Source organism: Bombina bombina, chromosome 1 (genome assembly GCF_027579735.1).
Source record: "Bombina bombina isolate aBomBom1 chromosome 1, aBomBom1.pri, whole genome shotgun sequence".
Lineage (NCBI taxonomy): Eukaryota > Metazoa > Chordata > Amphibia > Anura > Bombinatoridae > Bombina > Bombina bombina.
Genome location: NC_069499.1, coordinates 553212948 through 553228315, shown reverse-complemented (window position 1 = coordinate 553228315; position 15368 = coordinate 553212948). Strand labels below are relative to the sequence as shown.

Here is a 15368-nt window from a genome sequence, read left to right as displayed (position 1 = left end):
TTAATTTATTTATTTATTATTTTAAACTAGTCTTAAAGCCTGTTACACTGGCCAAAATCACTTCTCCCTCATACCCCCTCCCTGCTGCTCTCAACTTTTTTTTTCTGCAGTGTAGTGGTTCCACCCACTCCTACCCCCCTCCAGCGATGATCCGCCCACCTGCCTGCCTCCTAACCCACCAACTTAGCCGCATAGCGATCCAACGGCCTCCGCCACTGATCCTCACGTGCCACTACTGAGCCTCGCAGTGGACGCGTGCGCAGTCTCCTACTGATCACCAGATCCTGCTTCTTAGGGCCAGGTATGTTTGTCTCGCGATGCAGTCTCTACTGCGCATGACTGCATCGGACAAACATACCTTTTATAATATAGGATAATTATTGGAAAATAGAATTCACATAACTAAGGTTCATTATGATGGATTTACTATTAATAGGTCACAAACAAAAATCCACATCAGCTTTAATTTGGCAAATTCATATTTCTCCTTTTGGCTGCCAGAGAGAACTGTAATTTATTGCTTCTGAATGTGATACAGACTTTTTTGATAAAGGTGTTTAGCAATAGACCTAACCTAACACCAATCTGCAAAGTTTCAAAGCACATTACTGTAATGCATTTTAATGTTATTCTTTAGGTGTGTTTCTAATGCAAAATGCGTAAGTAAAGCCCCACTCAAGAAGGAAATGACTGGTATACTAATCTGGAGTGGCAGTCATACAACCCTCCAATCACCAGTGTTTTTGTGCTTATATATGTGTTTTAACTTGTTTGTGAGTGTAAAATACAGTTAAAGAAGGCAAAGTCCGGAGTTGCAATTAAAACTTTTCTTTGCTTTATTGTACCATTCTTTAAAAGCGGTACATGATTAGACACACAAACATGCCCTTAGTGTCCAAAGCTTACGCGTTTTGGCTGAACTGCCGTACTCATAGCTTCCTAACCACCCTCTCACTAATGGGCTACATAAGAGGAGTAAAACCAATTGATTGGCTAGGGTTACATGTTTGAATTTAACTATTTCATTGCTAAACAAGTTTAGCTAGGATATTACTGGACTGATTAGCCCTGTATTTCTAAAAACAGCTAAACCATTTACCTTTGCAAATTAAATGACACACTTATACAATAATTACACAGTATTGGATTAACACTATTGAATTAACAATAGATAAATGAAATTGGTAGAAATGGTTACAATAAACAACACGTTTAAATAACACATAGTAAAGTGCAACTTAATTTCATTTGGGATTTCAAGACATGTCATTAACTGTGTGGATCCAAAACAAATTAAAAAATAACAAATAACAAAACTGTTACTTTATACAAGAAAATTCATTTTATCCACTTTCTTAACTTTACTTTTACTTTTACTGAGTCCTACCCAAATCTAACACAGTATAGATATATAAACCAGTACTTGCCAACTAATAGGTTATATAGCAATTGCAAATCTGCTTATTTAAATGTGTTTTCACTCAGATAAATAAATAAATAAATAAATAAATAAATAAATAAATAAATCAATAATGAATGAATAACACACTTTAATCAATTAGAACACTTTTTTCAATTTAAATGTCCCTTTAAGACTATAATTTAGGAGGCAGTAATTTATTACTAGATGTTCATCAGTTGCAACATACAATGCATAGCTGAGAGAATATATTGTCAGAATCAATTTAGTTACTTATTTAAAGGAATATGAAACAGTGTTACTATAGTAAAAAGAGAAGGTAAAATCAAAGTAAACATAAAAAAGAACTTACTGGTTTTCTTGCAAAATGAGCACTTGGAAATTTTCAGTGTAGCCACAGCCACAGATGGGAGAGCTGACATTACAGAATAAAGTTCTACCTTCACATTATTTTTTGCAGCAAACGTCCTCTACTGAGCATGGGCAATAAACTGACTACAGCTAGACCAGGTGTCTCCTAGCAACCACATAAAAGGAAAAGCTGCTCTTTTGCATCCCTAGAGATTACAGCAACCTTCTGGGGCTGTAACAGGAAGTAATAGAACATTCAAATGAAATAACAACAGCAAAAAAAAGAAATAAAAGGCCAAATTCTAAAAAAAAAAAAAAAAAAAAAAAAAAAAGAGTAATACATACTGCAATCATTTCCATTAAAAAAAACAACCCACTTCACTTCACACTTTATTACAACAATGAAACAGACTTTTTTTCTATCTTTTTAAATAAATAAATGTGTATTTTTAAATATACACAATTGTTCATCAGTTGTGAATCCAGTGCCAGTAGTGTTAAAGTGTCTGTATATTATGTATTTGTTGACATAATGTAAATTACTCTGAGAAGAGAGATAATTGTAAACAGGCAGGACAGGTAGAACAATAGGCATTGTTTGAACTGTACAGTGACCAGACTGTATCACTGTGTGATCAGATGTTCTAATTCTTAAATTAATAACACAAAATCTAAACATTTTAGAAATGTCTCTTGATTTAAAGGGACACTGTACCCATTTTTTTTTCTTTCATGATTCAGATAGAGCATGACATTTTAAGCAACTTTCTAATTTACTTCTATTATCAATTTTTTTTCATTCTCTTGGTATCTTTATTTGAAATGCAAGAATGTAAGTTTAGATGCCGGCCCATTTTTGGTGAACAACCTGGGTTGTTCTTGCTGATTGGTAGATAAATTCATCCACCAATAAAAAAGTGCTGTCCAGATTACTGAACCAAAAAAAAAAGCTTAGATGCCTTCTTTTTCAAATAAAGATAGCAAGAGAATGAAGAAAAATTGATAATAGGAGTAAATTAGAAAGTTGCTTAAAATTGCATGCTCTATCTGAATCATGAAAGACAAATTTTGGGTTCAGTGTCCCTTTAAGCACATAACTAGCCAAAGAGCTTTTAAAACAGCCCTCATGTAACTTATACGTGGACATGGAAATGTGACTCTTATTGGAAAAAATAAACCCTCCTATTTCAACTAAGGGGTTCACAAGACCCTTTATTTAGTGTGTAAATGGCATTTCCCCCCATCATACACCAGTAATACACAAACATAACTCACCAACGCTGTCTTTTTCAGGAAATAACAATACATTTATACATGTATAAAGTGACAGACCTCTAATGTTTATGAGAATAATTAAAACATTTTTAAAAAATATTTTGTTTTTTAATATTATATCTGTAATACTTTATCCTCTTTTATGTCAAAGATTGTTGCTCTTGTCAAGAAATAAATGGCAAAAAATATCCAGCTTGCTAAACAGCTTGTTCACATATATATTATAATTAGAACATTTTGTTCAAGGTTAACTATACAAAACTTTTCTTCAAACTATTCTTTTTTTTGCAGTAAAAATGCAGAATGTTAGAATTTTCCAATATGACTTTGAGTGTGTATGACCCAAGCCTCTAAATCAAAATCTAGTAACATATCTTGCTAAACTGGTTTAATGTACACATTGTGCACTGAAATGAAATATTTTGCATATGATTTTAGAAATTGCAAATACGTTTAGCCACCAAGTTTAAAGGTAAATAAAACCCAAAATGCTTCTCTCATGATTCAGATAGCGCATGCATTTTAAAACAACTTTCCAATCATTTTTAAACAACTTTCCAATTTGCTTCTGTTTTCATATGTGTTTAATTCTCTTGGTAAACATTGCAGAAGGAGCAGCAATGCACTACTGGGAACTAGCAGAACATATCAGGTCAACCAATAGCAAAACTCATATGTGTGTCAAGCTCCAATCAGCAACTAGTTCCCAGTAGTGCATTGCTGCTCATGAACCTACCTAGGTATCATTTTCAACAAAAGATACAATAAGAACAAAACAAATTAGATAATAGAAGTAAATTTGAAAGTTGTTTACAATTGTATGCCCTGTCTGAATCATGAAAGATTAATTTTGACTTTACTGTCCCTTTAAATTTTATAAAATAAACAGCTGAATTTATCCTTCTGGGTCCTCAATAACTGACAATGTTTCAAGCAAGCAATTTGACCTTAAACACAGTTTTTATAAAAGTTTATTTAATGATTTGTTTATTTTATTTTTTTACAAAATCCAAACACTGCTGATTATGGAGGCATTAGATACTGACATTGAGAGATGAAGAAAATCAACATACAGTCTGAAACAATATCATGGAGTTTCGGGAAAACAAATGTAGTATTACATTTGTTATTGGCACTGAACAATGGAGCACTGAGCATTTAAGGGAAACAGTATTGTGAGCATCAAACATACCAATGGAAGTTTTTAATAGAAATCAAAAAATGGATAAAAAACTTAATGCTATATCTATCTCCCCACTGATGTTTATTTAGCTTATTGTGCTGCAGATGTATGTTACCTTCTATCTGATCACTAATTGTACCCAACAGCCTTGGGGAAATGAGGGAATTGCTTTTATGTTTTCTGAATGAAGGTGCTTTTATAGTAGGCTTCAAAGCAATGGGTTTACTTACATGTTTCTGTACCAAACAATAATTCATCACTTTTTTTCTTTTTACATTAGGACCTCAGATCAAATTGGTTGGATCATTCTATCCTGTTATTATCTCACCAGCCCGAGTTCCAGAGCTGAGCATTGTAAGCTATTCTGAAAAAGGTATGCACTGTATTTAAATTAACCACTCTAGCAAGGGGTTGTGAGTTATTGTAGAGCACAATGGTTTATAGTGGAGATAAATATAATTTAAAAATGTTGCAATTCATTTAGTTTTTGAGCTGTATTAACAATGGAAGAAGTATTCTCTCTAGTGAGGATTTTTTCAATTCCCCTGTTTTTGATGAAATCTATTAACTAAGATGTGCAGAGATCTTGTAAGATGAAAAAAAAGCTTTAACCAGAGAGGTTGATCAGATTCTATATACAGGGATGCAGGTGTGTCGCTTTAGCTCGCACACAAGTTTGCTTTGCTAACCTAGGTTACATAAATGCGGAGGAGTTTACTTTTCTAGAAACACCTACATATTGTCACAAGCCTGAACAGAATATCCTTGTTTAATTTCATATAGAATAACATGGCATCAGTTCTTTATACTTTCCCAAAGATGTCTGGTGTGTTACATTTCCCAGTCGTGACTTCAACATTTATAACCACTCTAACCTTTTTCCAGACAATACATTTTAGATTTTGTTTGTTTCAGGTATAACAATCGGCGCAGCCTGTAGTCTGGCATTAGTAAAATCTATTTTGTCTGAGGCCGTATCTCAGCTACCAGAAGAGAAAAGTAAGATTTTTCGAGTCATTATGCATCAGCTGGCAGGGCAGCAAATTCGGAGTGATGCGGTATGTTTACTATGCTTTCATATTATGCTAATAGTTTTCTTTATTAAATAGTTCCCAAATTCTAGTTAAAAAGCAAGAAATTCAAGTAGGAGGTGACTGTGCTTGAGGTGACAATTCATATGAATATTTTACTACTAGCATTCTTAGAAACTGCTCTAAGTCCTCCTCTTATTGACACTTCTGCATGACCTTTTCTTCTGGACTGAATTCCTCAGTGTTATTCATTCTTGCTTGACATGAAGACTAGAAAGACTGGACAGGATCACTAGCATAATGATATGGTCCGGTTATCTATCATAGGCTACAACAATATATCTTAGCTGAGGTTGATGTTTGCTATGATGATATAATGCCATATTTTATTATTAAACTGTATGTGACTGTAAGTAATGGTGTCTTCTGTAAAGTGTGAATTATTTGCACCTTTAGTCACACTGAATTCCCCATTGCTAGATAAGGTTAAAAACTAGATGGCCCTTTTGAAACCAGCAGTGCACTTTTATGCATTTGAGACACAGAGATTCCCTTTGTCCCATTTATTTCATTCCATTCAAAAGTATCATGCCTTAGAGACAGTCATTTGTCTATGTATGAGTTATGTGTTTATTCTAATCAGCGTTACAGAGAAACATGTCAGAGAACAAGCTATCTTGTGATATAAGCCTTACAAATTCTAGTTCCAGTATGTAATAATTTATATTTCTTACATCAATTTTCTTTATAGTCACTGGGAGGGAGCATTTTAAGTGGAAGTTCTTCATGGGAGCTGAATCCTATTCTTGCCGTTGGAAACTGCACATTTAATCTGGCATCAAAAGGTAACACATGACATTGTTAGATCAGCATCTTGCTGTCATGGTAAATGTGTGAACCAATGCTGTTTATTAAATGCCTCTTTATATTTCTATTGTAATATTAATGTCTCAGCCTTGGTAAATAGGTTGAACAGGGGCATTCCTTAGGGCACATTTGTCATTGTATTCTCTAAGCATGTTACACCTGCAGGTCTCATTTTTTTCTCAACAAATGTAAGCTGCCAAACTTGTTTCAATATACGTAATGCACTTATAAAACTGAACAAAAAAATTCCCTATTGTTAAACTAGAAACAAATGCAAGTTTAAGTACATGAAAAATAGCACAATTTGATTTGTATGTGCTTTAAAAATACATTGATATCAGTCTCGAGTCCCCCCTGTCACATTCTGAATTCCAGAGAACGTCATTACTTTCTATGGAAGTAAGCTTGGAACTCACCAGGGCACCACAAGGGTTGGCATATTTCGTGCCATGCTGACAAAGGTTATATAATTTTGCACTAGTAGATTAGTATATTCATTTTACTTTAATTCATATAATTTAATTTATGAAATTAAGCCTCATAACATCTGAACATGGTTCTCTTCATGTTACAAAAAAGTATGAGGCTAAAATTGTGCAGTTTTGCACTCTTGTATATATCTCCCATGTTAATAAATCTGATGTATTTTCTTGCAAAATAAAAATGTGATCAGTGTAAAATAAGTAAGGTTGTAATGCTTATGGGCTTGGTGCATTACTCAAACCTCATTAAGCCACTCAAACCTCATCAGTACTTTGCAATATAGATAATTTACTACACCTATAAACACTTCCTTTAAATCCTAAACCCCCACAAAACAATGCCTCCTATTATTAACTTACAGAGCCTCACAAGCAGTGTAACACCACACCATAATGTGAGGATTAAGCAGAGAGAAACTAAAGAGTGTATATTTTTTAATACCCATGATGCAATTTTAAAGTAAAGTCACTTTCCCCTTGAAAGGAAATAAAGCATTTTTTTTATAAATGCATCATAAATTAACTAATGAATTGCAAAATATCTGCACGCAATATAAATGTTATAAAAACATACGGTAATGTTTCTCTTACACTTACAGAGTCTGTACTGATAATCACTTAACAGAAAAACAAATGAGGTATATTTCTGTTCAGTCTGACAATAACCGAATAGCTGCTTTAATGAGTCATTCTCTTACTAAAGACAAGTGCTAGACTGAAGTCTTTTATTCTAAACCTGTAATGTCAATATTCTCAATATTTTGCTTCTGTTTGTACAGACAGGAAACGACAAGTCACCCTTAGACAGCTGCTCTTTGATGAACCTGGCAAAGGGTCACTGAGGCCTGAAGAGATTTTAATCTCTGTCAACATTCCATTTTCCCAGAAGGTTTGTGTGTTTCTTGTGTTTTCTAGTACCATTGGACAAAATTCACCAAGATGTCTTTTCAGTCTCTCTTGTTTCACTAGTTCCTATGTTATTCTATGCTTCTGATTCATTAATGTTCACTTTTCTGCCTATTTTTTATTTAATGGGACTATGGCCCCTATTTATGAAAGGCCTGTTGGACATGATCCAACATTGCGGATCATGTCCGACAGACCTTGCTGAATGCGGGGACCAAAACGCTCTCCGCATTCAGCATTGCACCAGCAGCTCTTGGGAACTGCTGGAGCAATGCCGCCCCCTGCAGATTCACAGCCAATCATCCGCTAGCAGGGAGGTGTCAATCAACCCGATCGTATTTGATCGGGTTGAATTGCGGTGATCTCTGTCCACCTCTTGAGAGCAGGCGGACAGGTTATGGACCATCGGTCTTTAGACCGCTGCTTCATAACAGGTGTTTCTGGCAAGCCTTCAGGCACACGGGCCCTCAAGCTCCATACAGAGCTTGATAAATGGGCCCCTATGAGTTTAGTTATTAAAAAGCTCCTCCTCAACAGACTTACCTCTGATGTCTTTATTTAAAAAGACAACCCCTCAGAAATTGTTTTATACAAAAAAATCCATAAAAAAAAGTTTATTTTTCAGTTACACCCAGACTGCCTTTCCATCTCTGATAGTTTTTTTTAACAAATACGTCATTCACATGCGTACAGTCCCACCATTGAGTCATATGAGTTTGTGCTCCATTATTTTTGCCAAGCTCTAAATGGTCTTTACAGAGTTACAATTCAGGACTGAAGAGAGCTTGTGTTCTGTCAAAATATCCAAGAAATCTAAAACTCCAAGATGACGTCACTTCCGGGGACTCTTCCATTTTCACTATCTGTTCTTGCTTCTGCCTGTGGGGCACACCGCCGATCCTCTGGCATTCACCCCAAGTAAACCTTGGGGAATGAGGTTAACAAGGGGGGCTTTGCCCCCTTGAACTCCCAAGGCAGAAGCAAAATAGACAGTGAAGATAGGCAATTACAGTCCCATCTGATTTGCCTGTGTCTCTGTGAGGGACAGGATGCACAACCAATCAGATGTATTGATTCACCGGAAGTGACATAATCTTAGAGTTTTCGATTACTTCGAGTTTTCGATAGAACACTTGCATAGCTCCTTAGTGCTCGACTGGGTCACTGTAGCAGCGCATACTCTATTTGCTCAATGGCGAGAGTGGTACAGCCTGATGATGTATAGAAGAAAGGTGTCTGTATGTAATAAAAGGTGAATTTTCTTATGGATGAAGGAGTATCATTTTGATTTGAATGCATGAGGGGGGTTTCTTAATGACTACATTTACTGTCCCTTTCATTAGCTGCCTGGTATAACATACAAACTAGGAAGGTAGGAGGCTGCTGAGGTTTACAAAGCTTGAGAAACTGCTTAGTGAATTCAGGAATGTATATGGCGAATACTTTTGTATCATTGGTTAGATTAATAAAAACCCTCAAACAGATTTGTTTTTATGCTGTGAAAGGTGACAGGGGTTGCCTTGTTGCCATTTGCTAAGCTTTTATAAATCAGTGGTAATCTAAAGTATATTTTTTCATACAAATGGAAGAAGAGTAATTGAACATGTGGAAAATATTATTCTTCATTAAAAATTAAAACTGATTACATTGATATTGACGTTAACAAGTAGTTTATGTGCACAACCGAATCCATTGAATAGATTGCTCACTGGCAAATAAAGACAATTCCTACATCGCTATTGGTGGACACACCCCTTCAGTTAAGAAGAAAAAAAAACACCTCACTGTATTTAGGATAGAAAAATGAATGTTTCAAAGCCCAGACAACTGTTACACATAATTGTATACCGTACCAAAAAGCAAATTCTATAACCTGCAAATTAAACAGGCAGCAGCATTTTGAAAAACTAGGACACAGCTATTGGTTTTTGGCCTCTGTAGCTAGGGTGGGACAAAGCACAATTTTTACACAAAACAGGAGGTGATTTATGTACTTTTTAACTCACTGATAGGAACATATTGCTATCAATCTGTAGGACCTATTGTAGTTATATACATAATCTAGTTATTCAGTCACTTCAGCTGATCTAGTTATTCAGCCATATTGGGAGTTCTTATCTGAAACCAAAGTCAGTAACACCCATTATATTAGTATTCATTCAAAACTAGAGATGATGACAGACATCATGATGTACTATAAATGTGCTAATTTACTGTATTTAACAAAGGTGTTGGCATTTAGTAAAATTATTTACACACACACACATATATATATATATAGTCATGGCCAAAAATATTGGCACACCTGCATTTCTGTCAGATATTGCACCACTTCTCCCAGAAAATTGTTGCAATTACAAATGTTTAGGCATTCTCGTGTTTATTTCTTTTGTTTGTATTGGTATGACACAAAAAAGTGGAGAAAAAAAAGCCAAATCTGATACATTCCACAGAAAACTCCAAAAATGGACTGGACAAAATTATTGGCACCCTCAATTTAATATTTGGTAGCACACCCCTTGGAAAAAATAACTGAAATCAATCGCTTCCTGTAACCATCAATTCATTTCTTACATCTCTCTACTGGAATTTTGGACCACTCTTCTTTTGCCAACTGCTCTAGGTTTCTCAGATTGGAAGGGTTCCTTTTTACAACTGTTGTTTCGAGATCTCTCCACAGGTGCTCTATGTATGGCAGTGATTTCCAACCACTTCTGTGCCATGGCACACTAGTGTGCCGTGAGAGATTGTCAGGTGTGCCACTGTGAATTGGTGCTTATCCTACACTGATTGTGAAACTCTTATACTAGTGCCCCCAAGGCTTATGGCCTTTAACAGTAGGATCACTTGGGCCCCAGTAGTTTCTGATTTTGGGCTCAATACTTGTACACTGCTTACTGCCCTAACAAGCGGAACTTTTACTTGCATGGAACTACTGCATATAACCTAAGAATTTATTTTCATCACTGGTACCCCCCTAACAGCCTCCCTACTTTGAACTTTTGATTGTTATTATTGTGCCTCTAGATTTGGCAATACAGTTGTAGTTACTGTCATGTTAATAAAGCTTAATTGAATTGAATTGACTAAGTTGTTTATATATATATATATATATATATATATATATATATATATATATATATATATATATACACACACACCGGTATGTGTGTATATATATATATATATATATATATATATATATATATATATATATATATATATATATATATATATATATATATATATATATATATATATATATATACTGTATTAGGCTACAATGTGTGATTTTGTAAAATTTTGTGATGGTGGTGTGCCGCAGGATTTTTTTATGTAAACAATGATTGAGATCTGGGCTCATTTCTGGCCAGTTCAGTACTCTCCAGCGCTTTGTCTTAAACCATTTCTGAGTGCTTTTTGACGTGTGCTTTGGATCATTGTCCTGCTTTAAGACCGATGACCTCCAACGGAGACCCAATTTTCTGACACTGGGCCCTACATTGCACCACAGAATTCTTTGGTAGTCTTCAGATTTCATAATACCATGCACACAGTCAAGACATCCAGTGCCTGAAGCAGCAAAGCAACCCCAAAACATTAGTGAACCTCCACCATGTTTGACTGTAGGGACTGTATTCTTTTCTTTAAAAGCCTCATTTCTTTTTCTGAAAACAGTAGAATGATGGGCTTTACCAAAAAGCTGTCATTTTGTTTAATCTGGGTTTTGGCTTCCTCAGGTAAATTTTGGCAAACTCCAATCTGGCTTTTTAATGCTTCTGTTTCAGCAGTGGGGTCCTCCTGGGTCTCCTACCATAGTGTCTCTTTTCATTCAGATGGTGACGTATATTTGTACCTGTGCCTGAAGGTCAGCTTGAATTTGTCTGGAAGTTGATTGAGGTTCTTTATCCACCATTCGAACAATCCATCGTTGCAATCTTTGATCAATTTTTCTCTTTCGTCCACGTCCAGGGAGATTAGCTACAGTGCCATGGGCTGTAAACTTATTGACAATGTTGCACACAGATGACACAGGAGCATTAAGATCTCTCAAGATGGACCTGTAACCTCGAGATTGTCCATCCTTTTCCACAATTTTTGTTCTCAAATCCTGACAATTCTTTGCTGCTCTTTCTCTTCTCCATGCTCAGTGTGCTTCATAACTGCTGTTTCTGGGGAACTGGAATGCTCGCACGGAAACAGGGGCATTCGGAGCTTGATAATTCGGCCCCCAGGTACTGAATGACACTACCAATAATACATCAACTGCGTAACACAGTGTATCAACAAAGCAAAATATATCCCCATTATAACTGTGGCGAACAGCAGCTTCAGAGTATTGCACCAATAAATGGAAACATGCTGTTATTAAAGCACCATAAATCAGCATCTAGCAATAAAACATCCAACATCAAAGGTAATATAATATACAGAAAGAGTTTTAAAGCCAAACATCAGATCAAACATGAAATAAAATAGAAAAAGCAGCACAGCACCTGGACAAACAGAACGTGATTGTCCGCACTTTAGGATGTACATGCATTTTACCATTGCCTCTTTGAACACATCAAGAGCTTATTTTATTGTCAAATGAAAAAGTAATGATCATGTGATCCTGAAATGATAACAGTTTACTAGTTACCCCAAAACAGTCTTTTACAGCTAAGCCATTTCTCAACAATATGCTGCAACCATTTTTTCAACTTGTGTGCTCTTTACATTTGAACATCAGTTTTAGTGTTTATTATGTGAGTTATACCCAGTAGTGGATCTAGTCAAAACATTTCCCCCCCCCCGTGTATATATATATATATATATATATATATATATATATATACACACACACATATATATACACTGCCAGTGAGCATACTTTGCTGTACAATAATGTGAGTTTTTATACACTATACCCTGATGAGCACTTTACTCTGTTTAAATTTGATGAGTGTGCATACACTGATTATGCTGTGCTTTATAATGATGGAATACCTTTACACTAATAGTGAACATGTTGCACTATATAATGATGCATTTATACACTGATGAGTATGCTGCAAAGTATAATGATGATTATCTATATACAGAAAATGACCACATAGGCAAACACCTATGTATAGACTGGCTGCTATGGGCTCCCTAGCACTTGGGCGCTGGTGTGACTGCACCTGCTCCACCAATGGTAGTTCCACCCCTGGTCAGCATAATCAAAACTAAGGTAATTATCTTTAACACAATCATTCTCCCTAACTGGAAAGTGATATAATTATATATAATGCCCACTGGCAGGAAGTTAAACTGATTTCCAGGATATAGAAATAGTTCCACAGCCAGAGCCCAAATGGCCATACAACAGTAAAACGTCTTGTGCTTGTATGCCCCAAAACATTATTTTTTTTAAACTAACAAATAGTTCCTAATTTTAAATTAAATTATGGACCTAGAAACAATTTATTAGATTAAAAGAAGACTATTTTTTATAATTGTCATCTCCTTGTTCAAACATGAAAAAAGTCAAAAGAAAATGTGCAGGGAGCGATTCAAAAGTTTACTGGTAAATATATGTAAGCTAAGGTAACCCAATATTCCAATTCAAGTTTTACCCCACAAATAATAAGTCTATGTGGTCTTATCTGCAAAAAAACATGAATTGTTCCTGACTGACAATCACTAGCATATTAAAATAACGTGACCACAAAGCCTTCCTACATGGTGAGGACTTGTCCCCCAATTAATTTACCTTGTAGGGATATTGTTTCTTCCTCTTCATTTGCTTTAAGATTTTAACTCTGCTCTGCCTGCCAGTGTGTGTCAGTCACTGTGACCATGCCCAGCCGAGCCATGTTCCACACGCAGTGCAGCGTGCGCTCCAGGTTTCCACACTCCAGGCCAAAATAACTCCTGGCTCAGAGCCTAATGACAAAGCAAGCCCCACCGCCAATACAGCACATGACCCTGAACGTGACCTGCTTAGAGCCACATGTCATTTATACACGGTGGTACAGCAGAATAAAAATAAAATAAAAAAAATAAAGCACAATTTTATTTTGTGCGCCAAGCTGTTGCTGCTATGATTCTGGGCCCTCACCCAGTCATGGGCCCAGGTGCAGTCACGCCGGCTGCAACTCTAATAGATCCGCCACCTGGTTATACCATTAACAAATGTCAACTTTAATTGCATTCTATATAGGTTTAGAAGATTTAAGTTGTAGATATCCTCCAAAACTGTTAAAAGTTAACACAGAATGGAAAAAAAAAATGTTATCATTATTTTATACAATACATGGTACAGGTAGAAAACTCTTTATCCAGACTGCTTGGGTCTAGAAAAGGTTTGAATTTTAGAATAGTTTGGATTAAAATGAGACAGCTTAAAGAACGGATGTTACTAAATGTCAATAAAATCTTATGTTATTTAGGAAATATTTTCATATCATTAAACAGCTTATACGTGCAACCTAAAGGTAATTTATATAATTTGCATACCTTTGTATACATAGTAACAGCAGAAAGATAGTACAATACTCAGAAAGGTAATAGGTGTTGTTTTAAATAATATAGACTAGCCATATGCATTTTAGTGCACTAAAATAAAACCAAAGACAGAGGCAGAGACTTACTGGTGAGGAATTTTTTTTTTTTTTTTAATAATTAAAAAAATAATAATAATGATTGTCTGCATTTTGGAATAATTCTGGATTTTGGAATAATTCTGGATTTAGGGATATGTACCTGGAAACAACAGTTGTTGAGCCAACATATTCAAAAGGTTTTAAGCAATCTTTTCATAATTTTACATTTTCAGTTAATTCCTCTTACTGAAACACCAGAACTGAGAATTTTATATCAATGCTTTAAAATAAAAATAAAAATAAGAGTTTAGTTTTTTTTTTATTGTTATAAGCTTATATTTTATTTAGAAAACCATGTTTTTTTTTTTTGTTTGTTTTTTTATAAACACCCAATTTTAAGTCCAGAGTTGGGATAACTAATTCTGACAGCATGTGAGATTCTCCTCTTTTTAATTAAAAGGTCATTATAGTCAAAAAATGATTTGACCTAATATGTAAGACTAGCAACCCTTTAGTGCTATGTGTTCAACCCTGCAAAGTGGTTAAACACATAATAGAAGTATTGCTTGGGACCAGCAGAAACTGATCCAATCTAGTCTCAAGACTCAGCTGTGTGACTAGTAGGGAATGTTCATTTTTAGAGAACAAAAGTTTCCAAATAACACCACAGGTGTATGAAATTCACCATTACTAGCGCAATTAACTCATACACAAGAGCACTTGTTCCGTTTATGGGTATCCTCTTTCTGGATGAAGTTTGAGTGCTCCTTCACACAGAATAAGTTTATGGGACATAAAGTATAGATAAATAAAACGTACATTAATGATGAAGTAGTTGAAATTGTTGGCTAACCAGTACTTGAACAACTTGCAGCATGTGATTGGCTCTTCTGGCTGTATCTGGAGCAGGGTGTGTGGCCCCAGCTTTGTTTATTTTCATTAATTTCATCATAATAGCACAATAGTTCTTATATTGTTCTAGGGCTGGCCGGCAAAAAATAAAAAGACTGCTCTATTGTTAAAAAGCATTTGTATTAATATACATGTCTCTTTAATAATTATCATTTACCTGGATTTTATTTTCATTTATCATGTCATAAAATGTTTATAGCTTTTCCAGGAAGGTTATTTGAACATGCTGATTAACAACATTTCTAAAATATTTACTAAAGAAAAATTAATAAAATCATTAACCCTCAGGCTGACAGCAATCCTGCCAGTACTTTGCACCCCACAGGCAACATAGAAGAGCAATTCCATCTTTACAAATCAAATTTAATTAGT

At 35.2% G+C, this 15368-nt stretch overlaps 1 protein-coding gene across 1 annotated transcript in view; it reads left to right on the top strand.

Moving 5' to 3' along the window:
- LOC128645613 (aldehyde oxidase 2) overlaps positions 1-15368 on the top strand; it is a 243993-nt gene that overhangs the window by 26648 nt on the left and 201977 nt on the right. The window contains exons 3-6 of the mRNA XM_053698720.1: positions 4510-4602; positions 5145-5287; positions 6012-6105; positions 7389-7498. Coding sequence (XP_053554695.1) covers positions 4510-4602; positions 5145-5287; positions 6012-6105; positions 7389-7498 — 440 coding nt within the window. The remainder of the gene's footprint in view (positions 1-4509; positions 4603-5144; positions 5288-6011; positions 6106-7388; positions 7499-15368) is intronic.